At 37.2% G+C, this 25392-nt stretch overlaps 2 protein-coding genes across 2 annotated transcripts in view; both read left to right on the top strand.

The window, feature by feature from the left end:
* The first annotated feature begins 910 nt into the window (after nucleotides 1–910).
* On the top strand, nucleotides 911–20569 carry abcg4a (ATP-binding cassette, sub-family G (WHITE), member 4a). The gene is made up of 15 exons (XM_016472312.1): nucleotides 911–1427; nucleotides 4418–4655; nucleotides 12173–12290; nucleotides 12412–12544; nucleotides 12850–12900; nucleotides 13020–13165; nucleotides 13311–13434; nucleotides 13553–13667; nucleotides 14719–14864; nucleotides 14956–15054; nucleotides 15141–15309; nucleotides 15514–15614; nucleotides 15849–16007; nucleotides 17162–17280; nucleotides 17370–20569. The coding sequence occupies exons 2-15, from the start codon at nucleotides 4427–4429 to the stop codon at nucleotides 17593–17595; spliced, it is 1935 nt and encodes a 644-aa protein (XP_016327798.1). The 5' UTR covers nucleotides 911–1427; nucleotides 4418–4426; the 3' UTR covers nucleotides 17596–20569.
* Nucleotides 20570–21655: 1086 nt separating this feature from the next.
* The window catches only part of nherf4b (NHERF family PDZ scaffold protein 4b), a 6182-nt gene continuing 2445 nt past the window's right edge, over nucleotides 21656–25392 (top strand). The window contains exons 1-6 of the mRNA XM_016472292.1: nucleotides 21656–21717; nucleotides 23600–23717; nucleotides 23846–24047; nucleotides 24196–24332; nucleotides 25053–25257; nucleotides 25353–25386. Coding sequence (XP_016327778.1) covers nucleotides 21656–21717; nucleotides 23600–23717; nucleotides 23846–24047; nucleotides 24196–24332; nucleotides 25053–25257; nucleotides 25353–25386 — 758 coding nt within the window. The remainder of the gene's footprint in view (nucleotides 21718–23599; nucleotides 23718–23845; nucleotides 24048–24195; nucleotides 24333–25052; nucleotides 25258–25352; nucleotides 25387–25392) is intronic.

Genomic DNA, 25392 nt, shown 5'->3' with positions numbered 1-25392 from the left:
TGTGCGTCTGCCATCACAAATAGCACATTTTTAGCCTTAGAAGAACAATTGAAAAAAAAGTAGCACTGGGATGAATAAATTGCCTGGACTTCCGCACTGCAAAAAAATATCAGTAAATAAATTAATTAATATTGGTTACAGTTAGTGACATTGTTACACAAGGTAAAAAAGCCTATATAATTAAGAAAATTATATTTAAATTTCATTGTAAAATACTGTAAGAGTAAAAAGAAGGCCTATGAAAATAATTTACAGAAAATAGCCTATTCATCGAGATAATGCGTATAGGCTACTTTATAGCTAATAACCAAGGCTACAAGTAGTTAGAGATTTCAATATTGTCGTAATATTAGGCCTATATATACTCATACAGTTATCAGCGCAAATTATGCCGAAATGTCGCCTAACATCATCATTGTATTTTTTAGCAACAGCTGCCAGAATTAACCATAAATTTACCCAGAACAATTTACAGTGCAGAATCTTGCTGTTATTTTTAAAATGTAACCCCCCAACACAAGCAAAGTATCATAACGTAAGTAACCAAATCACTGCTGTAAAAAATGACCGTGAATTTAACTGTAAAAGACTGTAAAAATGCCACCTGCATTTGGTGGTTATCAGTGTATTACAAAGGTACAAAACAGATTTCAGTACTTCAATAGGTTGGTATATTAACATTATATCAGTTAATGAAACTACGGTATTTAACTGTAAATTTAAGTTAAAACCGTAAAACCTAAAACGTTGCTACTGTATTTTTTACGGTAAAATTCCGGCAACCACAGCTGCCGGTTTTTTACCGTAAATTTTACGGAATTTTTTTTACAGTGTACTTTAATGGTCCTCCAGTGTGTAACATGGGCTTATTTCGGACGAGAGCTGTTACGCCCTGTACCACACACCGCCAGGCGTGCCAGGGCTCCTCTGTCCACTGCGCGCTATATCACACTGCGGTGCAGCATCCGGAGGACCGCGCAGGACGAGCACAACTCCTCTCTACACAGCTCCATACGCATACTGGATGACTGTAAATGCGCAATGATCGAGTTTGCCCTTCTGTCAGCTGTCCGAAATGAAACTCCTGGTTTAACACGGATGCTGCTGCATCTGTTTAATTATTCATAACTGTTATGCTTGTTTTGGATAGGAATTGTCACAGTAGCCTATATTTTCAAGGAACGATATGAATGTGACGTGTAGCGACTTTCTGAAGGAGAAGAGCATCCTCTCCGTCACCGGTGAGCGGAATCGGGCGTATAACGGAGCATCTTTATTCTCAGCTGGACTATAGAGCGGGGCCGCTCCTGTTGCTGAAGCCTGTGTGTGTACATATGATGCTCTTGAGCTCTAAGGAATGAATTGGACATTTTTATAAGGAACACGCTGCCAGGGAGACGTTTGATCAACTCGACGCGTCAAAAAAAGTAGGTATCTATTCTGAGTCTTGGTGAAACAACACATAATGAAGGTCTCCAGTATAAACACACTTGCCTGTGCATGAGTGTGATGTCATTGACAGGGCATGTGATGCATATTATTCTAAACACTGACTCAGTTCACCATAAAATATCTAGGTAGAGCGCACGTGTAATGCATGTGAAAGGTTTCATTTTAGCTTCGGTCTCATATACATTTCTTTATATATGAAAATATTGTTACCATAATTGCTTATTGTATATTCTGTTTTATATCTGTTCTGGGAAGTGGATTAAATGAAGGGAGATTACCTGATCTCTGACAGATCATAGAACAGCCAGGCTGGGTTTTAAAGGGTTTTCATTACTGCTTCTCAATCCTGAACACTGCACATTTTGGATTTTTTTTCTCATTTAACAGCTGACTGATATCATCCGCTCATTAGGCTCCAATACCCAAACTGGATGTGTCAGATAAGGGAGACATTCAAAATGTGTCATTCTGAGGTATTTCAGAACCTGGATTGAAATACAGTGCTCAAAAAACATGGCCTTTCTTTGACTGATCAGAAAAGACTAGGCAGTGTTTCATTAACTGCGGTCAATAGAGCTATATAAGTGACATAATCAGTAATATGCCTCACTATGTAGTTCTCACTTTATAGAAATGTATATCTCCCACCCTGGTCTGGGTTAAGAGGTGTTTTGGGCACTTGGGCAGTTTGGCCAGAGACCATCTTAAACCAGTTAAGACCAGCAGTCTAGCTTAGGGATAGATCCAATTGAAATTATTTTTAAATAAAATTTTAAGGACATCTCTCTTGAAGATGAATCACTTGAATATAAATGGGGACATTGAGGATCAAGTGCAGGTCCATCAATCACAGTGAAATGTATCCTTTGAAATGTAGCTTTTTTAGATTCGCCAGTCCCTGGTCTTGTGCCTTGAGTCATAATGGACAATAAACTGAGCACTTCTTAATGGAATATACCATATTGACATACAAGCACTTTAACCATATAAATTGCTAGCAGGCAACAGTGAAAACATTGGTTCTTTAGAGAGGCAGGGTTCTATCAAGCACAGCACCCGGAACTGGTTTAGACGCTTCTGCAGCCTAAGTGCATTCTCATTGACGTGAAATACAATAACTCATATGGATTCCACATTCGCATTGCTGTCAGTACTGTTTGTACCTCTGTAGCTCGGTGCAATGTTTTTCAGCGTCAGTGTCATTGAATCTGAGGTGTGATTTTTAATTAAATGCTGATATGACTACATTTAAAAGTCTGATATTGTTGCAGAAATGCATTTGTGTACTGCATTCTATGTAATCCAGTTCTTTTACGCTGTGGACTAATCAGTTACAGTCTTAAAAATAAAGATCTTTATTGGCATCTGGTTCCGTGAAGAACCTTAAACATCCGTAGAAACGTTCTGCTGCACAAAAAGGTTCTTTTTAGTGGAAAAGGGTTCTTTAGACTATTAAAATGTTCTTTACACTAAGAAAAGCTGGTTCTTTTAAGAATTGTTCACTGAAAGGCTCTTTAGGGAACTCAACATGGTTCTTCTGGCATCACTGCAAAACCCCCCCCTTTGGAACTGTTATATTTAAGAGTGTTTGATCTATAATTGCCTTCTATATTCAAACAATGTTTTACTTGCTTTAACTTCAAGCCCTGTTTTTTTGTCCGTATTATTCACTATATTTTAGTATGCACTTTATTTGTGTACACTGTGTGTGTGTGTGTGTGTGTGTGTGTGTGTGTGTGTGTGTGTGTGTGTGTGTGTGTGTGTTTGTGTCTGTGTGTGGCATTTTTCATGTTCTGTGTCACTCAGAAAGTAAATGTGAATCAGCACTATACTGTTGTCAGGTTGTAATCGGATCTTTACTCCTCACAACAGTTTTGGAATTACACCCTCAGCCTTCCCACATCCAGCAGAAAAATTTGAGAATCCAAATAAATCTGTCCGAGATTTCATCAGAATTAGAGGATAATTCTATAAAAACCATATTAGATTATGTAAATATTAATAAAGCATAGCACAGATTCAGGAAAGCTCTGCATTTCTATTAAAAGCTACAAAAATACTAATATAAGAGATGCTTGACCCATTGCTCAGCTGTATTCTTGTTTGTTGAGAGCTTCCCCCGCAAAAGTGAAATAAAGGTTTCCATCAAAGCTTCAAATGCTGGCATCAAATTCCATAGGCTTCAAGGGTAATTACTCTACTAACTGAAACTGTCTCCAAATGCATAACTCTGAGCAGATGCTCCCTTTCTCACTGATTTTATGCTCAAAACAACATCTTTCTAGATGGTCTGGGGGTAATCTAGTTGAAACTGAAAGTGACGTGTGGCCAAGTATGGTGTCCCATACTCAGAATTTGTGCTCTGAATTTATCCACAGCAGTAAGTAGGGAACACGCACACTGTGAACACACACCTGGAGCAGTCGGGGGTTCGGTGCCTTGCTCAAGGGTCTCACCTCAGTCGTGGTATTGAAGGTGGAAGAGAGCACTGTTCATTCACTCCCCCCACCTACAATTTCTGCCGGCACAGAGGCTCGAACCCACAACCTTTTGGTTAAAAGTCTGACTCTCTAACCATTAGGTCCCTATAGTTAGTGTCCTAATGCCATTCAACTGACCTAACTTAAAAACTTAATTAAAACAGAATGATGACTACCATTATTCATCTGAGTTTCCTTTCAAAAGGCAGAATGATTTTGTTACCTTTCTGTTCCTCCTTTTCTCTGAGCTCTTGCACAACCTCACATATGTATCACTGACTCAAATAGGAGCATGAAATTACACACCACTTATCAAAGACATATTCTCCCTTGCAAGTGTGTGTATGTGTGAACTGATTGCATTGAGGTAGATTTGATTGCAGATAGTAGTTTTGCGATTAAGTATTCCTATGCTTCCGTACAAATGTTCCATTATTACACATTATAACCATTTTCTAATTTTTGCATCCTCCTACATTTCCCAGGCTCTTGGTATGGCTGCAAAGTCCTTAGAGCCGGGGTCTGTTTCCATTCCCATGGAGGAGACCAAGCGTGCAGGTGGCGCCCTTCCAGATGCTGCCATGCTGACCCACCTGAAGAAGGTGGAGAACCATATCACAGAGGCACAGAGGTTTTCTCACCTGCCTCGGCGTTCAACAGTGGACTTGGAGTTTACAGAGATCTCCTACACCATCCGTGAGGGCCCCTGTTGGAGGAGGCGAGGTAATACATGAATCCTCATGATGAAGCTTATGTGGTGATTACAGTAAGGTGAAGCTTAAACCTGAAAGCATAACTGAAAATAAGTGATTATAGAATTGATATAATTTTTGTTTTCCAGGTAGTAGTAGTTTACAAAATGTACCTGTGAGATTTCTATTGTGTCAGAAATCAATACATTAACAATTATTTTCCTTTTACTGCCTATACAAGTGATCCAGTGATTTACTGTATTTATCACTTCCAACCCTTTCCAGATATGATAAACTACAAAAAACAGGAACTAAAATTCTGCAACAAATCAAATCCGGGTTATAAAACTGCTACTTTCACACCGTGGATTTGCACACTCTGGTTTCATACAAATGTCAAGTTGCATCTCAGTTATTTCTCAACTGTAACTGTAAAATGGCCTTTAAATAATTTTATTGTAGTCGGCACCAATAGCCTCATGGTTAGTGTGCCGACATACAGACCAACTGTGCTCGCAGCAGCCCGAGTTTGATTCCCATCTCGAGGTCCCTTGCCGATCCCGCTCCCCTCTAAATATAACATAAAACATAATTTTATTATAATATTGTTGCAGAGTTCTTCTTGTTGCTAGTTTGTGGATTGTAATGGACTACTGTTTTCTAAGAGTAAGCATTTATATAATGTACAGGTAAGGTTATAAAATAATTTTAACTCGGATTAATATTTCACATCCTCTTTTTTTTAAATTTGTTTGGTGAGTAGGCACGTCAGAGTCATGATGACCCTGCCGGGTTTATTTTGCTATATTGACCAGATAGCTATACGTAATCTCTTATCACTTCAAACTCACTACACACAAACACACATATGTACGCACAAGTACACATATACACAGGCATAATACTATTAGCCCCTCACACACTCCATCCTGTGTCCTGGACTGTAGAGTGCTGTTCTCAGCAGACTTAAGATATAGTAAATAATTCACTTCCCCAGACGGCACGCTACTCAGCTGTCTGCTGCCTAGCCTAGCTAAACCTGCCCAGGATGAAATCAGCCCACACACGAATGCTAACACACACTTTATTGATAAGGACTCAAACGCAAAATGAGTGATAATGGGTTTATTTACAAAACTACAGACAAGACAAGAAAAGGAGGGGGTGCACAGTCCAAACAATAAGCAGGGATGAGGCTCAAACACCGGCAGGCTGAGAGAGAGTGACCGCTGAGTCTAGCCCAAGATGAGAGTAGGTCAGTGAGCAGTAACGGCAGGGCAGAGCGAGATCGGTGGATAGCAGTGAAGGTCTGGCAGGGACACTTAGCACAAGAACCTAAACACTCATGGTCTCTAACTAAAGATAAAGCAAAGAACACTAGAGAAGAAAACTAAACTACAGCAAGGATACACAGGGACAGTAGACTGAACAAAACAAGACCAGAATTAGCAGGTAGAACTACAAATATCTTACTCAACAATACACTACAGACTATTAACAACAAGGAAGAAAACAGCAACACAATGTATAACAAACTGGCAAAACATGAGGGAAAGAAAGCACAATATAAAGGGAGTGGAGAACATAAGGGAACAGGTGACAACACTCAGACAAACAAGGGGGCGTGGTAATTGGAAACAAGGAGGCAAACACAAAGACAGAGAACACAACACAAACAGAACACATAAAACAAAGACAAGACAGACAGAACCGTCAGAGGAGAACCCTCACAGTACATGGTGTTTTTTTGCTAAGAAATAGATAAGATAAGAGAGAGAACTGGCTATCAGCAGTAGTATATCCATTAATATCATACGATTGCTCAGTTGACACACCTTGGGAAGCTACATGGAGAACTATGCAGAATTTTAACATATAGCTAAGGACAAGTTGAGGAGCAATGTATGATTGCAGGAGAAATTATTTGTGCTTAAATGCTCTTAGGGAGCTTTGGGTGTATGTGCCTCAATGGTCTGGAAATGGGCTCATGGACATTATTTATTTTCAACTTTATGTAACTTTTTTTTTATTGCTATCTATTTTACCAGCTCATGGGACTTCAGTACATACCAGAGAAATCTCATAATGTCTTTGCCTTCTCCTGTCTTTCTCCCTCTCTCACTGCTCCATGTATTTTATCCAGTAAGCAGCATGGAGAAGCTGGTGCAGAGCTGTGAATGATGTCTATTGCACGCACAGCAGCTTCTATAGCTTCATGTTCTCCAGCATGCTGAGCTCCACCCACACATACCCGCATATTCACACACACACGCGGCACAAACCAAGCACACATACACGACAGATGTATCATAAGGTCTCGCAGTTGCACACGTGCCATTACTAAATGGAAGAGGGTGAATCATACAGTGGTGATCTCTATGACACTGATAGCAAGTCACTCCTGAGACTCGTATATGTTCCTTATGTTTAAATGGTGTACCTCATTATGCTGTTCCTGAGTTAGCACCTCATACATTACTATGCCATTCTTTCATTATTACCTCATACTTCATTATACAGTCCCTCTGGTACTCCATCTGTTGAGAAACAAGCTCTTTCATGTGTAGTTTAAGTATTAGCATTTTTAGATGTATGATTTCAGTCTATGTGGCTTTTAAGAGAGAGAGAGAGAGAGAGATGTTGGGTATGTTGGGTTTTGAATGCTGTTCCAGCTAGCTACTACCCTAACCAGCAAGACGTCTTGTCTCAACTACCTTTAGCAAAAACACCATGCTGGTCATCTAGCATTTTTTTTTTTAGCTTTTAAACAGCATGACTGTTCTGGTCCACCAGCAAGACCAGTATAAACCAGCCTGAACCTGCATGGAAATTTATATGAATTGATCATTTTATAAATACCGCAAAGGCAAATGTATTTGCTTACTTTTACATGGTGATCCAGGTTTATCCTGTATCATGGACGTGCACAGACATTTTGAGGGGCAGGGGCTCAAATGGAAAATCATATTCTGTATGGTGATCAGTTCACAGCAGTGATAGAAATTAATCTTTTCCAATAAGTTTAAATAGATTTTTACCTTTTAAATGAAATCAGTATTGACAAAATCCATCTTTGCAATGCAGAGAAAACACGGAAGCTGCATTAAGGGGCATTTAGATGCATTTACACACTGTTTAATGCAGGATATGAATGTATTTAACCTGCAGTTACAAATGCATTCATACGGTTTTGATGTTTTAAACATAAAACGTTGAATACTGATATATCTATGTTCGTGCGAATCATTCGTGATCCAGCTTCACCTACAGAAGTGAGTGTAAGGTTTTTTTAATGAATCTTTTCAAATCGCCTTTCCTAATGTGCTAATTAGCAAGTTTCACATGAATGCGGCTAAAATAAACAGTCCCTCAGAGAGCAGCTCAGAAGAGAGGGGATTAACATTTAAAGGAAAATGCTACAAAAACGGCTTGCACTGAAAAGAGCTGTTTTTGACAGGGTAAAAAAGGTGTTTTTTACACTACCATTGAGAAATTTTAAGCAAACTATGTTACAGACTTTTGATTAAGACCCTAAAAAATCATATCAACTTGTGGAAAATGGGCATTCTATGACCTCTTTAAGGACTGCCGTAGACAGCTGACTCCTAAAATTTTTGATATTCTTCATATTCTGTATGGTGATCAGTTCACAGCAGTGATAGAAATTAATCTTTATGAATGAATATACATTTCTGCCCCCATATCTTGAATTTTGTGATCATTCTAAATGCATTTTAATAAACTGAATCATGCAGTGAACTGAATCATGTAGCTCTCATGAGTCATGGATGTTAGCAAGACAAATTAACTATAATTGCCTTTTGTCTTTTGGGTAATTAGCTGTAAATTCGAGGCACAGGTAGCTTTTAGTCTTTTGTTCATCACCACTCACCTCCACACCAAGACAAACACAACTGGAAAGGGAGGGAGGGCTTCACTTCTGCGGCTCTGTGCCTGATGCGCATGTGTCGATGTGTGCGACACTGCTGTGCTGCGCCTGCGCGGAGGGGCGTCGGAGCTCGACAGTCTCAACATTTCCCGTGAAAAAAAAAGCTGTGAAAGCTGTGCGCAAACAAACGCACACACACGTGCACATATAGCTATACATATATTCATGTATCAAAAAAAAAAAACACTCCCCAGAAAAAAGGGCACTTTCTCTCGAGGAAGAAAAAGGGCAGGTGCTCAAGCCCCCTTTTATGTCTATGTGTGCACGTGCCTGTCCTGTATTCCGCACCATTTCATTGCTGTGCAGTCCATATAACGTGTACGCATGTGGGAGATTTAATTGTGAAGGACATGTTGTTCCTCTATAAGTACTTCCCCAAGCTCTGCATGATAATGTATGTGAGTACAGGAAGAGCAGATAGATTAATAGTTATATATGCAGGCTGATGGTTTCATTTTTGATGGATAAATACAAGCTGTTTGTGGCTTTCCTGCCATTTAACCCTCCTCTTTTTGATTTCATACTGCCTCTTCGCTCTGTTTTCTAGCCTCTCATCATTATTGATCCGTCTCTGTTGTTTTTGCTTTTCTGTATTACCTCTGGCCTCTCTCTCTGGACGCTTGTTCACCTGTCATATTTTATCTTCTCTATCTTCCTGTAATTTCTTATTCCTTGTTCTGTTCCTCCACTCTCACTGCTTTTTGGAACGTGTTGAGTCATAAACATTCTGCATTTTGGATGGTTGCCTTGATCTGACCTGTGGGAAGTAGCATACATGGCTTCCACAGATGTTATACAATACCAGTACATTTGCAATGAGCCCAGTGGTAAAGTTAGAGTTATGGGTAATGCACAGGGCTGTTAACAATCTGCTCTGTGACTATTATGCTTTTGAACATGGATCTCGTGGATCTCCAGAGAGACTGTCTCTGTACTTTAATAGCAGCTAATTAACCCAAAGGCGCTCTTGTACTGCACTAGATATTTGATTCAGTTTGAATTCAACACGATCATTTTACACATATTCCACCTTCAAACTGTTTACTTGATTGTTTTAATGCAGAATATGTGATTTTGCACTCTTGCTTGAGGGTGTAATTTGTACAGGAGAATTACATCACTGTACAGTTGATTCAGTGTTTCAGTTATTAGCACTCATAGCCTGCAGCTTGTACAGCAATGCAACAGTTATTATTTTGCAACATCAGTTTGTCAATATGAGCAAATTATTCATAAAAGTACACTGAGTATTTGCCATGCATTTTTATTTTATTCTGATAATTGTCTCATTCTGTCACTTCTGTTCACACTTAACACCATAGGCTGATTAACCATTTGGGCAAAAAACAAGATATCTTGGCCACAAATCAATAAATAATTCCCACAAATTCATTTATTTCCTTGTTTTAGGTAAATTGTTGCCCTCTTGTACTAATTTGTTTCCTCATTTTAGGTAAATCAGTTTAACAAAGAATTAACTAAATTTAAACATCAGAAAAAGAACAACATGGCCACGATATGTATTTTTTCTGCCTGTCATGTGTGGGGCTTCATAGCAACTAACTTAACTTTTTAATTAGGAAAAAACATTTGAGTTCGCCTTTAAAATTATGTGTAAAAAGATTATTTATATATCGTGATATATATTACAAAATTTATAATTATTCACAATATATATATTTATATATTGTAAATAATAATAAATATAGATTTTTACTAATATTTCCTTGTAGAAACCCTCCTAACACTCTTTAACACAAGACCATATTGCTAGCAGATTGATGGCTGCTTTCTTCCTTATCAGCACATAACCACAACCTGCATGGAAACACATTGATTAAATGTGTTTAAGCTTTCCAAGAGCCCTCTCAGGCTGATCCCAGTTCAGCTCATACTATAGTGCAGGCCCATGTAAAAGATCTCACGCAGTGCTGTTTGTTTTTAACTCGTGCCGTAGATGGAGAAGAGGATGAATGCATGATCAGATTGATGCTCAGGTTACACATCGTCAGCATGTAGCAAAATCTAAAGATGAATTATTAGTTACAGGATGCAGGGCATATCATTTGTGGATGAGTTATCAGCATTTAATGGGGTGGAGTGCTAGGGGGCTGAATGAAATATTCATTAAACATAAATACAATATTTAGATGAATTCAAGAAAAGCTGAAAAAGTTAAAGTTCTGCTAAATATTCAATAATTAACTTCCTCCTACATAAAATTGCAGCAGTAAAATTTAAATATAATGTATAATTTGGGGTCGGTAAGGTTTTTGAAAGAAGTCTCTTATGCTCACCAAAGCAGCATTTATTTGATTAAAAATACAGTAAAAACAGTAATATTGTGAAATATGATTACAGTTTAAAATAACTTTTTTCTATTTTAATATATTTTAAAATAAATAAAATGTAAAATATTTGTGATGGCAAAGCTGAATTTTTAGCAGTCATTACATTACATTTCGTATTTCTTCTTAAATTGTTGTGCTATTTTTTGTAGATTTCTATTGTTTTTGTGGAAATTGATACCTTTTTTCAGGATTCATTAATGAATAGGTAAATTCAAAAAGTAAATAAAAAAAAAATGACTGTTGCTTTTGATCAATTAATGTTTCCTTGCTGAATAGAAGTATTAATGTCTTACTGACCCCAAATATTTAACTGTAGTGTAAGTGTGCATATATAATTAATTAATCACAAGGAAAAAGCTAACAAGAGAGTCAGTAGCAGCTCAAGTTTCTGTCTCCTTCTTGAGGCAAAGATAAGAGTCACTGTATGACTCAGGCCAATAAAAAAGGGGGTCTGCTGATTGTTGTTTGATCTCAAACTCATTTTTATGAAAAAATATATGTGCAAGAATTTCTATCCATCAAGCTAAAGGCAATTTAACTGCATTAAGTAACAGTTTTAGTGTATTATATTGGGTCCACTTTAGAATAGGGAACACATATTCACCATTAAGAGTTTTCCCTCAATAAACTGCTAATTTGCTAATTATTAGTTAGTAAGGTAGTTGTTAAGTTTAGGGATGGGGTGGATTAAGGGATCTAAAATCTAGTCGTGCAGAATAAGGCATTAATTTGTGCTTTATACATACTAATAAATGGCCAGTATGCTAGTAATATGCATGCTAATAAGCAGCTAGTTCATAGTGAGAACTGGTCCTTAAAATAAAGTGTAACCATTTAAATTCCATTTGTGATTTTTAACAGTCTGTGGTGTATCTGGTTATTGATGCAAGTTATTGCATTGTTCATTATTATTTTGTGTCACATAATGTGTTTAAATGAATGCATTTCTTTTTTCAATGAAAATGGTTATAATTATCACAGTTCGAATCGTAACTGTTGTATTCTGTTGTTTAAATAATTTTATTGGACATTACTTGTCTTAAGAGTTAATATTTTTCTAAACGGCATAACCAAAGTATTTTGAGTGCAAAGTACTTCACTGGAGTTCTATCAAATATTATTATATGTATATTATTATACTGCAGTGTTTTATCAAGCCTGTATTTGTTTGATGCCAACTTACATTGAATTTGGCAGCTAGTAACTCTAACTGTATTGAACACGATGTGCCCAAAATGCTGTGTGCAGGATTTAAGGCCCTTCTGAAGTGTCTGTCTGGAAAGTTCTGCAGTCGGGAACTCATCGGAATCATGGGACCCTCAGGGGCCGGCAAGTCCACTCTCATGAACATTCTTGCCGGTTACAGGTAAAAGTGCATGTATGCATGGAGAAGAAATATTCCAGAATTCGTTTCATGTTTATCACTTTCTAGCCTTTCTTTTTATAAACTCTTGAAGATTTCTGTCCCGTATCCTTTCTTTCTGCAGAGAGACAGGCATGAAAGGTCAGATCCTGGTAAACGGGCGACCCCGTGACCTCCGCACCTTCAGAAAAATGTCATGTTACATAATGCAAGATGACATGCTACTGCCACACCTGACAACACGAGAGGCAATGATGGTGTGTGTGTGTGTGTGTGTGTGTGTGTGTGTGAGCATAAGAAGTTTTCTATCATGTGTTATTGATCAGTAGGCGGCGCTCTAGAATACATGATTCTGATTGGTCAGTTGCTGCCATCTGTGGACAAACTTTTGCATAATGATCACTAAGCTCTCAAATTATACAATAATTTCAACTTTAATCATTTCTATACAGTTATTTGGTAATTATCACAACATAATCCCCATCAGGATGATTTTTTTCTGAGAATGACCAGCTGATTGTACATTATCCCTTATTTAATGTAATCTTTCTTTTTTGTTTAGGTTTCAGCTAACCTTAAACTTAATGAAAGCATGGAAGTGAAAAAAGAACTGGTAAGTTTTTGTGCTATCACTTTACTGTATGTTCAGATAATATGTGTTCTGTTAGGAAGTTATAAATTATCATTGTTTATGCATTTTTTGAATCTAAATTCTGATATAATGTGTGACAGGTGAATGAGATCCTCACAGCATTAGGACTGCAGGAGTGCGCTCACACTCGCACCATTTCTCTGTCGGGTGGCCAGTGTAAGCGCTTGGCTATTGCTCTGGAGCTGGTCAACAACCCACCTGTCATGTTTTTTGATGAACCCACCAGGTGCCCAAAGCTGTAGTGTTACACGCAGCCTTATTCCTAACCATAAGCCTTTCAAAAGTTGATGTTTGCCGTAATATTTCTCCTTTACAAAACATTTCCGTTTAATATCCCCAAACGGGCATGTGTGTTTGTTTCTGTATGTTAGTGGTCTAGACAGCGCCTCCTGTTTCCAGGTGGTGTCCTTGATGAAATCTCTGGCTCAGGGAGGCAGAACCATCATCTGTACCATCCACCAGCCCAGTGCTAAACTGTTTGAAATGTTTGACAAAGTAATTGCTGTATTCTAAAATGATATTGTTCTGTGAAAATATGTTTCTGGGTTGAAGTGTGTGAGGATGTTAATGTGTTTATGTTCTTGTTTAATACTCAGTCTGTTCTTCTTTGTAGCTTTATATCCTGAGTCAAGGTCAGTGTATATATAAGGGGACAGTCCCGTACCTTATCCCCTACCTGAAAAACCTTGGACTCCACTGCCCCACGTACCACAATCCTGCAGACTTTAGTAGGTCTACTGTGTGTGTGTGTGTGTGTATGTGAGAGAGAGAGAGAAAGTGATAGATAGAAATAGATATGCAGCTAGAAATAGATCTTTATGTATGCTCTCTATTTTTGTTTGAAACTTAGCACTAATGTAGCAGTTTATATGTTCTATATTAGATTGTTTTCTGTCTCATTTGTTTGCTTTAGTTTGTCAGGGAGATTATGACTGAACAAACATATCTTTTTATGTGAATATTTAATTAACGGTATTACTTTTTTTTCTTAAAAATGTAACTAAATAAATATACTCACTTAATATGTACAAAATGTACTCTCACTTGAGATAATCCATTCATATCTAGGTTATGGTATTATTCTACATAGGACAGGTCACCCCCTCATAGCTGCCATGTTATAATATAATATAATATAATATAATATAATATAATATAATATAATATAATATAATATAATATAATATAATAAGATATTACATTATATAAAATATAAATGTGGAATAATGAATTAACACAATGAATATATACTATTGTTTAAAAGTTTGGGGTCAGTACAATTTTTTTTTTGTTTTGTTTTTTGAGAAATTAATACTTTTATTCAGCAAGGTCACAGGTAATTGATCAAAAATGACAGTAAATACATTGTTACAAAAATTTATATTTTAATGTCATGGTTTCCACAGAAATATTAAGCGACAAAGCTGTTTTCAACATTGATAATAATAAATGTTTCTTGAGTAGCAAATCATCATAGTATGATTTCTGAAGGATCATGTGACACTGAAGACTGGAGTGATTACTGCTGAAAATTCTTCTTTGCCACCTAATAAATATATTAAAATAGAAAATTGTGATTTTAAATTGTAATAATATTTCAGAATACTACTGTTTTTACTGTAACTTTTGTAATTGTGCATTTGTAAATGTATTTTTGTGTAATTTTAGTAATCGTATACTGTTAGTGCTTTCAAAGATGTCATAATTCGTTTTGGCTCCTCTTGTCTATTAGTCAATCATTGAGCATGTGTATGAGTTCTGCTGTCTCTCTGCTGGCAGTAATCGAGGTCGCCTCAGGAGAGTACGGTGATCTGAACCCTGTGCTCTTCGAGGCGGTTCAGGGAGGCCTGTGCTCAGATGAGGGAAAGAAGAATTCCAGTGACAAGAACGACGCCACCACATCCTGTCCCACCCAGTGTTACAATGTGAGCAATGGACACACACTCTCAAACACAAAATCTGTCTGTTTATCAGTCTCTGACCCGCCCACCTCAATTCTTATGTGTATTCGTACAGGAGTCAGGCTACATTGAGAAACACACTTTTGCCACCAGTACCCTCACACAGTTCTGCATCCTCTTCAAGAGAACCTTCATCACTATATGCAGGGACATGGTAAGAATTGTCCTCGATTGTTATTGGCTGTGCCTAATATATTTAAGGCTAAAGAAATGCAATGACAAAACAATGTCTGTGTTCAGGTATTAACACACCTGAGAGTGATGTCACACCTGTGTATTGGTGTGCTGATTGGTCTGCTGTACCTAAACATTGGGAATGATGCCAGCAAAGTGTTCAACAACACTGGCTTCCTGTTCTTCTCCATGTTGTTTCTCATGTTTGCTGCACTCATGCCCACCGTCCTGACATGTAAGGCATTCTGTGTGTTTGGTTGTGTGTTCTTGATTCTTTATGAGCATGGAAAATAGATTTGACATGAGTGATTGCTAAGTCTTTTTTGGTTTGTGATGGATTAGAAGCACTCATATTGGCTTGATTGAGAGTTATGGTCTTTACAGAATCAGTGGAGCAAATTGAGTTAGGCACTGATGCAGTGATGTATTTCCCTCGCAGTTCCACTGGAGATGCCTGTGTTTATAAGGGAGCATCTTAATTACTGGTACAGTCTAAAGGCATATTACCTGGCCAAGACCATGGCTGACATTCCATTCCAGGTACTCCTGTTTCTTTATCTTTACATGTTATCATGTTAAATCAAAGGGAGGGGCCACTGTTCTAACTGATTGGAAGGACTTGGAAGGTTGGCATGTGAGGGGACGAGCATTTCTAAATGGACGGGGGACATGTCAACCAATGCTTTGCTGTGTCTGTCCCACTTTTCAAATCATTCCATGTGCCCCAGGTAGAATCCAAATGTCAGAATATGAGTGCTCCTCTCTCTTTTCCAGATAATTTGCCCAATAATGTACTGTAGTATAGTATACTGGATGACAGAGCAGCCTCCAGAGGCAGGCAGATATCTGCTCTTTATGGCCCTGTCCACCTCCACTGCCCTAGTGGCTCAGTCCCTGGGGCTTCTGATTGGAGCTGCATCCACCTCGCTACAGGTAGGAGGACTTCAAAACAGTTGTGGTAACATGCAAAAGTTTGTGGTCAGTAAAATTTTTATGTGTATTTATTTATTTTGATGTATTTTATGCTCACTAAAACGTCTTCATTTTGTTGAAAATACAGTAAAACTAATATTTTAAAATATTATTACAATTAAAAATAAAACTTATTTAATATATTTTGAAATGTGTTTTATTCCTGTGATAGCAAAGCTGAATTTTTACTCTATTACTCCAGTCTAAAGTGATCATTAAGAAATCATATGTTGGTTCGGTGCTCAAGAAACATTTCTTATTACTATTATCAATGTTGAAAACAGTTGTGCTGCGTAATATTTTTGTGAAAACTGTAATAATTTTATTTCAGGATTCTCTGATCAAAAGAACAGCATTTATTTGAAACGGATATCTTTTTTAACAGTGTAAAAGTTTTACTGTCACCTTTGATCAGTTTAAAGCATTAAAAATAAATCTTATTGACCACAAACTTTTGAACAGCAGCTTATTGGATTGCATATACATTTTCTATGTAATTTTAATAATACATAGTAATTTAAACTTCATGTCGGAGTCATGTGCCAAAGCAAAAAATAGGTATGTAAATAAAATATGTATAGTTTAATCTGCTGTACCCTGTATATGTAGTTATACAAAAAGGAAAATGTACTTGTACATGTAATACACAATGAGAAAATAATAATATTTAGTTTTAATGTTTTTTTTTTGTTTTGTTTTTTTTGAGTGTGTTATGTTAAAATGAATTCAATTCAGCATTAAGCACATTTAATTAATATTTTAAAGCATTAGTTCACCCAAAAAATGAAAATTCTGTCATTAATTACTCACCCTCATGTCGTTCCAAACCCATAAGACCTTCGTTCATCTTCAGAACACAAATTAAGATATTTTTCAGTCAGTTGAGTTGCTGTCTATGCAGGGTCAGAAAGCTCTCGGATTTCATCAAAAATATCTTAATTTGTGTTCTGAAGATGAACGAAAGTCTTACTGGTTTGGAACAACATGAGGGTGAGTAATACATGACAGAATTTTCATTTTTAGGTGAACTATCCCTTTAATTTTGACAGACTTAAAAAATAAATTCCCCTGCTTTAACACACACTTTTTTTTTTTTTTCTCTTTTGCAATTTCAGGTTGCCACATTCGTAGGTCCAGTCTCTGCCATCCCAGTCCTTCTGTTCTCAGGCTTCTTTGTTAACTTTGACACCATCCCCAAATACCTTCAGTGGAGCTCCTATCTGTCATACGTCAGGTCGGTCAAGAACCATGACAAGGACAGTCCTAAACAGGCGATCATCTCACAGAAAACTCACACTCACACACTGATGTCTTCCTCTGCAGGTATGGCTTTGAGGGCGTGATCCTCTCCATCTATGGCATGAACCGCTCAGAGCTGGAGTGTCCTGGCGTGGTGTGCAAGTTCCAGAAACCAGTGGAGGTGCTGCAGCTGCTGGATGTGGAGGATGCTAAGCTCTACGTGGACTTCATGGTTCTGGGGGTCTTCTTCTTGGTTCTGAGACTCGCCACTTACCTAGTTCTACGTTATAAAGTCAAGTCAGAGCGTTAGGGCCAAAACTCATCATCAGACATACATTTAATTTCACAAACACATAAACTCTCATAAATGCACATAATCTTTTTGCAATGGACACAGAAACCAATGCACATTGATTACGGGGCCATTGTTTGGCAGTGCAACATTTATCCTCAGTTTTTGTTACTTGAAAAATAGTTTTGATTCTCTAAGTATAGAATAGTAAATAATATATAAATTTTTCGTTTTATTTAGTTTTCAATTTTGAATGTATTCCATGCAGTAACGGTGTAAATGCATTTAGCCCTAGACTGAACTTTGAAGCATGAGTTTATTGACAGGACTGTTTTTACAATATTTACAATGACAATACCATAACAGCCCCCAATAGCATGTGGATTGGCCAACAGCCAACATGCGAGTCTATTTATGCCATACTGAAGGATCATCACACTATCGTCTCACTGTTAGTGTATTTCATTCAGACTGAAGAACATTGAGGATGTCATCAAAATGTGTTTCGGAGGATAGTTCACTGCATGCTTGGGGCACTTTAGGACATGCAAGCAGCAGAAGCGAGAACTATGTGTGAGGCGTTCGGGATATTACAGATTATAAGAATGAATCGTCCAGCCAGCGTATCTTCAATTCCATTTTTTGTCTTCCCACAATGCACAGTGTTTAAGGAGAATAATATCTTCTGCGACCTGCTGAATATTAAGACTTTCATGATCTCCCAAAGCAATTCTGGGCAATGCATCAACGTCAACCTAAATCTAACCATTTGAGGAATGTTGCAGCAAGAGCCCTTGATGTGAACTGCCTATCTTTTTTTTTTTTTCAGAGGGGCAACTGGAATTCCTTGCTTGAGAAGCATTTTGGCATTTTGTCAGTATACATCTGTCCTGTTACCTTGAATTCTCTGACAACTGCCTTTGTGGTATCCTGAGAGAGAAACAGACAATAGTTTGTGGGCTTTTGCTCTCTCGTTTTCATCAGGAGGGATCAAACCTTGAACTTGTACAGTACAAAAAACAGTGACCAAAAATATGAAGAACTCAATGTGAATCGGCTAATCACAAAGCACCACTGAATTGACTGCATTTAGCCAAAAACGACACATATCAAATGTCAGAAACTCATTTGCAATCCTAATCCTATTGAACATCTCATGCAAACAACCATTACTGTCTAAATAGGAGTCGCTGGCCTGTTTCTTTCTGCTTCTTTTGTGACTGTTCCCTGGACACTTAATCTGGGATGTCAGGACATTTGTGGTTAGTTGCAAGTGACACAATCATATACCTGGAGAGAGATGCTGGATGAACACTTTATGCCATCTTCAGTGGTGTGGTGTGCTTTTCGGGATGGATAAATCTGTTGTTTGCACCTGTATGTACACTTCCTCCTCCCTGCTTCTCCCCTCTAGCAGCCAGGCTATTCAATACCGCAATGCAATGCAAACATCTTCACAACTGACTCAGTGTTACTCTGGAAATCTTTCTGAGTCCTGCTGTGTGTTATGTCCTAATATAATGAAGGCTACTAATAATCTGAGTATATACACAAAGAAAAGTATATGTGTTATGCTTTAAGCAAGATTGTAAATACATGTATGCATTTTTGTTGATGCTGTTTTATTGGAACTTTTCTGGACATTCGTTTGTAATTAATTTTATTTTTATATCCGTAAATATGACATGCAATTCTGGAAAAGGGAGTGTTGTGACTGGAAAATGCATGACAAATTTGAAATCAAAACACAAGATGCTGTGACTGAGGAATTTATGTTGCAGATGTGTTGTAATCCAAAAAATACTCCCAAAATGATTGAATAATCTGCAGTGGGTTAATTTTAGAACATCTTTATTTTGTTTTAGAATGTTACCATTGGGCAAGTTGACAGTGAGCATTGTGAGTAGTAAAAATGTGATATACAGGCTTTGATACATACAGGAAGTCGGCATTCAAAAAAAGTCAGTAGCATTTAGTTTTAACACGTAGTACTGTAAGGTACGATTGCTCTTTTTCTAGAACAATCTGTCCGCCAAAACATTGCACACAGCTTTAAAGATGATCTTTTGGTCATTCTGCAATTGAAGAATTGCTGCTCCAAAATGATTTTTGCTTTTTTTTGCCACATAGTATACCCAGGAAAAAAACTAGGTCAGCTCTTGGTTGTGGATGTTTTCGGGGCACAAGCTCCATTTTCAGAAGAGCTGCTTTAGAGCAAGGGATCAATGAAGCTATTAGCTGCTCAACAGTCAACAATCAAGTATTCAATATTGCTTGATGCTAACCAATCAGCAGCTGCTTACACAAAGAGTGTTCTATATTCTATTTCCCTTTGAGTCATCGGAGAGTTTTAGAATAAGGAAATGTTCACCATCAAGAATCTGTCTTCTAATGGTACACAGACATCTAGTGTAGAGAGTTGGGTAATAGCAATAGTATTGTTCTGTGCCTAGTGAGTGATATTTCCTATCTAATCCTTGAATATTCGATATATTTCCGGTGGTTGTCTGTCAAATCTCCATTGTATACAAATAATTTTGAGTGTCTGTGTAATTAGTATGTTTCGATATGGGTTTCTGTATGTGGAGTCTTAGCTGGAAGATTTTGAGAGACACCCGGATGAGATCATATTTCACACACTCATTTAATTATGTTAATTTCTCTTTAAGCAAAATCACGTTCTTTGTTGTGCAGCATGCATGCCTTAAATAAAAAGCCTTTGATGGTTCTCTCTCAGATTGGAAAATAAAAAAGATAAGCAGGTAAAGTGCAAATCAATATGCAAGATATTGAAAAAAACTTTTGTTAATTCAGTTTTATGTATGAAAACATTCTACAAGGTTTTGGCTTGCACAACAGATGTGCAGAGAACAAGAGCATATAATGCAGTTTGCTTCCCAGTTTTGCTGCATAATTATTATATTTGCCTCATCAAAAATTCAAGTTATGTGTGCTAAACCATGTCCAAATGATTATAATAAATGCATTTATATATTACCTACACCTAATGATTTCTGTCTCTGTAGTAGTCCGGGCTACACATATTTAAAATACTCTGTAAACACTTCATGGATTTTTTTTTAGAAAATATTATTGTTTTACATTTGACTTTCTAACCCTGCAGTAAATTTGATTTAGGACAGCCTGCTTAAAGGGATTGTCCACCCAAAAATTACAATTCTGTCATCATTTACTCATACTCACCCTTGTGTAGTTCCAAACTTGTATGACTTTCTTTCTTCTGTGGAACACAAAATAATATATTTTGAAGAATGTTGGTAACAAAACAGTTTTGATTTGCACTTCCATTATATTTTTGACCAAAAATAAATGGAAGTCGATAGGAACTGAAACTGGTTATTAGCATTCTGAAAAATACATACAAGTTTGGAACAACAGAGTGAGTAAATTATGACAGAATACATTGAATTTCACTGAATATTCAGAGTGTAAATGACACTTTTTTGAATGTGTGTTGTTATGAATCAAAAGTAAATAATATAGCATAAGTGTCATCTAAATGCTTGGTACTGCTGCCAGTGATATTACCATCAGGACCTCTGATTGTATTAGTTTCCCTTACAAAACAAAAATATATGGGAATATACTGCAAAATATAATGCGATATATTACATAATACATTTCCATATATAGGTAAATAGTGCTTATATTTTTTCAATATACTGCAATACATGCATTGACCATGTATGGTTATATATTGATACATATAAAAATATTTAGAAAAGACAAAAATAGCATTACATGTAATGCTCATAATGTTTTATCCTTTATTGTGCACATATATTGCACATAAATGTTCCCATATAAATGTGAATGTATGTACACACACATATATATATACACACACACGTTCACTGAATGAGTTACAGCAGATTTCTAGTCCTCAGCATGCTCTGCTTCTGACAGTTAAAGGAGAGTAAATCTTAAAGTTAAGTGTTATTTCATGCATTTTGCTCAATATTAATATAGTGGGAGATCTGTTTAATGTTATTGTTTAATGTTCTATTATTTTGGATGTTTTGCATGCTGGGATCAGCATGGTTTGCTGGCCTCCAACATGGGATGGTGGTTTGCTGGTCCGCAGCATGGGAATCAGGTGTGCTGGTGGACCAGCATAAGGTATGTTTTGCGCACTGGGACCAGCTTGGAATGCTGGTGGATCTTTTGGGTGCTGGTATGATCCTAGCAAAACCACAACAAAATTCATGTATGCTTTTCTTAGTGTGTTCATAAATAAATAAAGACAGATTATTCAATTAATTTTAAGAAATTATTATAAGAAAAACGCATGATGCAGGTTACATTTTAATGGGACAGCAAAACCCTCAGTGTTAAATGCTGCTCATTTTTCAAATGGTCCCACTCCATTGAGTAAAAGTAACACTGAACCAGTGTTGCAGTTAGTGAAATACAGTGGATTCTTTTTAGAATACTGACCATTAGTGATGATGACACTTGCAGTTAACAAGCAGAATCACTGAAGATAAGAGGAACAAGAACAGAACAAAAGAGAAGAGACGAACTGACAGCACAACTTCAACTGACAGTAAAAGATTATGAGATGCATTATTTGAATGCTTGGCCAAAGAGATGTGTCTTTAATCTAGATTTTAACAGAGTGTGTCTGAACCCCGAACGTTGCAAGTGAAATCAATATCTCACCAGAGCATGCTTAAACAAAGTCAGAATCAGAATGAGCTTTATTGGCAGGAATGTTTACACATACGAGGAATTTTTTTTGTGACAGAAGCTCCACAGTGCAACAGAATGACAGTGACAGGACAAAAATAGATAATAAACAGATAATAAAAGAAATTAGAACAAGTAAATCGGGAATAACAATATACAAATTGACAATTGTATGTACAGGTATATTACAATAGACAGTTTTGTATGTACACTTGGCCCTTGGTTAACTTTGGTTAAATTAATTCTACTTCAGTAATTGTTGAAAGTGTATGCTATCATTATTTTTTTTACAATATTCCATGCTCCTGACTGTAATGACATATTTTTTACTATGTACACTTTTTGGAATCAGTGACTGACAGCTGTATTTTTACACATGAGCTCTCAAATCAGCATTAAAGTCTTTAAAATCAGCAATTTGCAATTTTGAACTTTCATTATCATTCTTTGCATAAGGGTTGGTCTCAGAATGTCCTTTAGCCCGTCTCAGATTACACTGGTTTCAATATTCTTCTAAGTATCCTGATTACACTCTCTCAGAAAAGATAAAAAACTTTAATCTTAGCTGAGCCTTTCTTTTCATGGCACATTTGCAATTAGCAGGTTAGCACTGTGTCCTTCAGAGAGGAGACATATTGACAGCTCTTGATAACTATGGAGTCTTCTCTCCTACCCACCTTCCATCTTGCTTCCCCTCATAGGCCTTCCATCTTCCGTGTCTTATATTACCTAGATATTCACAGTTTGCTGTTCTTAAGCAATTGCATATGTCAATGAATAGTCCTTGCAATAGGAACATGCAGTAACGTTTTGTGAGAGATTTTGTTGTGTTCACTGCTGGTGCAGGTGTGAGATTTATAGAGAGAATGTCTGTGTTTGGGTTTTACACCCAGGGGTCAGGAACAAAATGCCCCTCTTTGTGAGCACACAGTCAGATTAACCATTAAAAGTGGAGCTGGACAAAGAACACATGAGAGAAGTATATCAGCTCAATGTGTTCCTGAGATTTACATCTTCCACCGACTCTGCTATAAGACAAAGAAACAGCTCAGGTACCTCTGGCTTACCTTTTTTATTCTTCCTCACTGTTTTGAAGTTTTGTACTATGTTTAAACTTTGTTTTCATCCATTTATTTTAATGAAATCTGTACACTGCATACTGATGCTCATTGTTAAATCTTTAATTGTAAAAATGTAGGAGGAAAAAGGCTTGAGGTTAGTTTGAGTGGAATTTATGCAAAAACTGTTGTAGTATACCTGCATGGTCATGGATAATCCTAAATGAATGTATTTTATTTAGGGTTGCAAAAAGGTGGAAAATTTCCAGTAAATTTTATTCACTGGGTGTGGCAGAGAGGAGTGGGCTCAAAGATGGGGACCGCCTGCTTGAAGTCAATGAGATGTTTGTTGACAATGTGGAACACATGGAGGTGAGAGGTCATGACCTTTATTTTGCAATTACTTTATGTTTTTTACTGTACAAGCTACAGAAATGATTTTTTCTCGTGTGTGTCAGGGTTTGTAACCGAGTGCTTTATTATGTTTGTCTCACTCTCAGGTGGCCCGTAGGATTCAGGTGAGTGGATCACAACTCTGCTTCCTGGTGTTAGATGAAAAGGCCTACAAGCTGGCTGTGTCTGAGGGTCGTGACCTTAGAGAGCTGGCTAAAGCTAGCCGTGGGGAAGGATGGAGACCTCCTCGTCTCTGCCACATCACAAGAGATGCACCTGGCCTGGGCCTCAACATACAGCTGGTGGAAGGTAAGAGCTACAGTATTCTCATAGATACATATAAAATAAACGTTTTCAAAATCAGTCTTTTTAGCAATGCTGTTTGTTTGTAATGTTCTTTTTAAAAGAATGGAGGCTGGAAGTAAAGTGTGCAATTTATGTTTTATCTGTGATGTAGGTGAGAAAGGCAAATTCACAGTAAGTCCAGTGAAAGGAGGTGCTGCAGAGAAGGCAGGAGTGAAGAAAGGGGACCGACTGATCTGGATAGATGGCGCCATGGCCTCTGAACTCACACACTCTGCTATCAGCAAAATGGTAAGCATGGACTTGTTTCAGATATAACGTAAAAAAAATATCCTGTTAAATGTATGGTTAAAAAAACAGCTGTGGTTGTCAGAAATTGACTGTAAAAAATATAGTGACAATGTTTCAGATATTACAGGATGGTATATTGGTACCTGTATGTTTTACAGCTTAACCACATATTTCATCAAGTGATATAATGCCAATATACCATTGTATAATCTATTTGAATTACCAAAATCTGCTTTTTATCCTAAAAATGTACTAATAACTCCCATAATAATACAAGTGATAAAATAGACAGCCACATGATGAATCAGGATTCATTGTAAGTAGCCTGTCCCTACACAGATCATACGCACAAAGACAAAACAACATCAGGATAACACGCAAAACTTAAATAATGCAATAAACATGAACTAAATAAAAGAAAATGTAACAAAAAACATCATAAAGTATGTTACTGATTACTATATAAATGCATAAATAAATATATCATGTGATGTGTCACACAGTGACTTCTGGGAATGTCCTTTTTACTGCATTTTACATTATTTTACAGTAAAATTATTTAGTGCAATGTTAAATCATTTACAATTTTTCACTGTATATGGTAAGGTAACTTACAATTAACTAATCAACAGTCTGCTGTGTCAAACTCATGTTATGGGCAGCATTTAGATCTTTTATGGTGTTATGGTGTACTTTCATCTTAAGTGATGATATTTCCAGGTAAAGAAGTGCAGCAATCACATGACAGTGCTGGTGATTGACAGTGACAGTGAGAAGAGTTATGTCCGTAGGAAAATGCCCGTTCTCCCAGCCATGGCTGATGCAGAGAACATGCCGTATCGACCTTGCACACTGCATCTGGTATTGGGGCCGGAAGGATATGGCTTCCTGCTCAGGCAGGAGAAGACTGGAGCAGGACGCACTGGTGAGAGGCAGCCACACACTTTGACATGCTAATTCATACTCTGGCATACAGCCACTCGAATGGATTGCAGTCTATATTTCTGTTTGGTTTTACAGTCCACATGGTGAGAGAGGTGGATAAGGGCAGCCCTGCTGA

The sequence above is a fragment of the Sinocyclocheilus anshuiensis genome, unplaced genomic scaffold (genome assembly GCF_001515605.1).
Source record: "Sinocyclocheilus anshuiensis isolate Anshui unplaced genomic scaffold, SAMN03320099.WGS_v1.1 scaffold668, whole genome shotgun sequence".
NCBI classification, from domain to species: Eukaryota; Metazoa; Chordata; class Actinopteri; order Cypriniformes; family Cyprinidae; genus Sinocyclocheilus; species Sinocyclocheilus anshuiensis.
The sequence above is the reverse complement of the archived record's forward strand: the minus strand, read 5'-3'. Positions and strand labels throughout refer to the sequence as shown.

Excerpts from the sequence above, each read along its gene's own strand:
- abcg4a (XM_016472312.1), top strand. The coding sequence starts at position 4,427 with ATGGCTGCAAAGTCCTTAGAGCCGGGGTCTGTTTCCATTCCCATGGAG. Across the intron at positions 15,055-15,140 it reads TCACTATATGCAGGGACATG|GTATTAACACACCTGAGAGT; the intron begins GTAAGAATTGTC and ends GTCTGTGTTCAG. Across the intron at positions 17,281-17,369 it reads TCCTATCTGTCATACGTCAG|GTATGGCTTTGAGGGCGTGA; the intron begins GTCGGTCAAGAA and ends CTTCCTCTGCAG.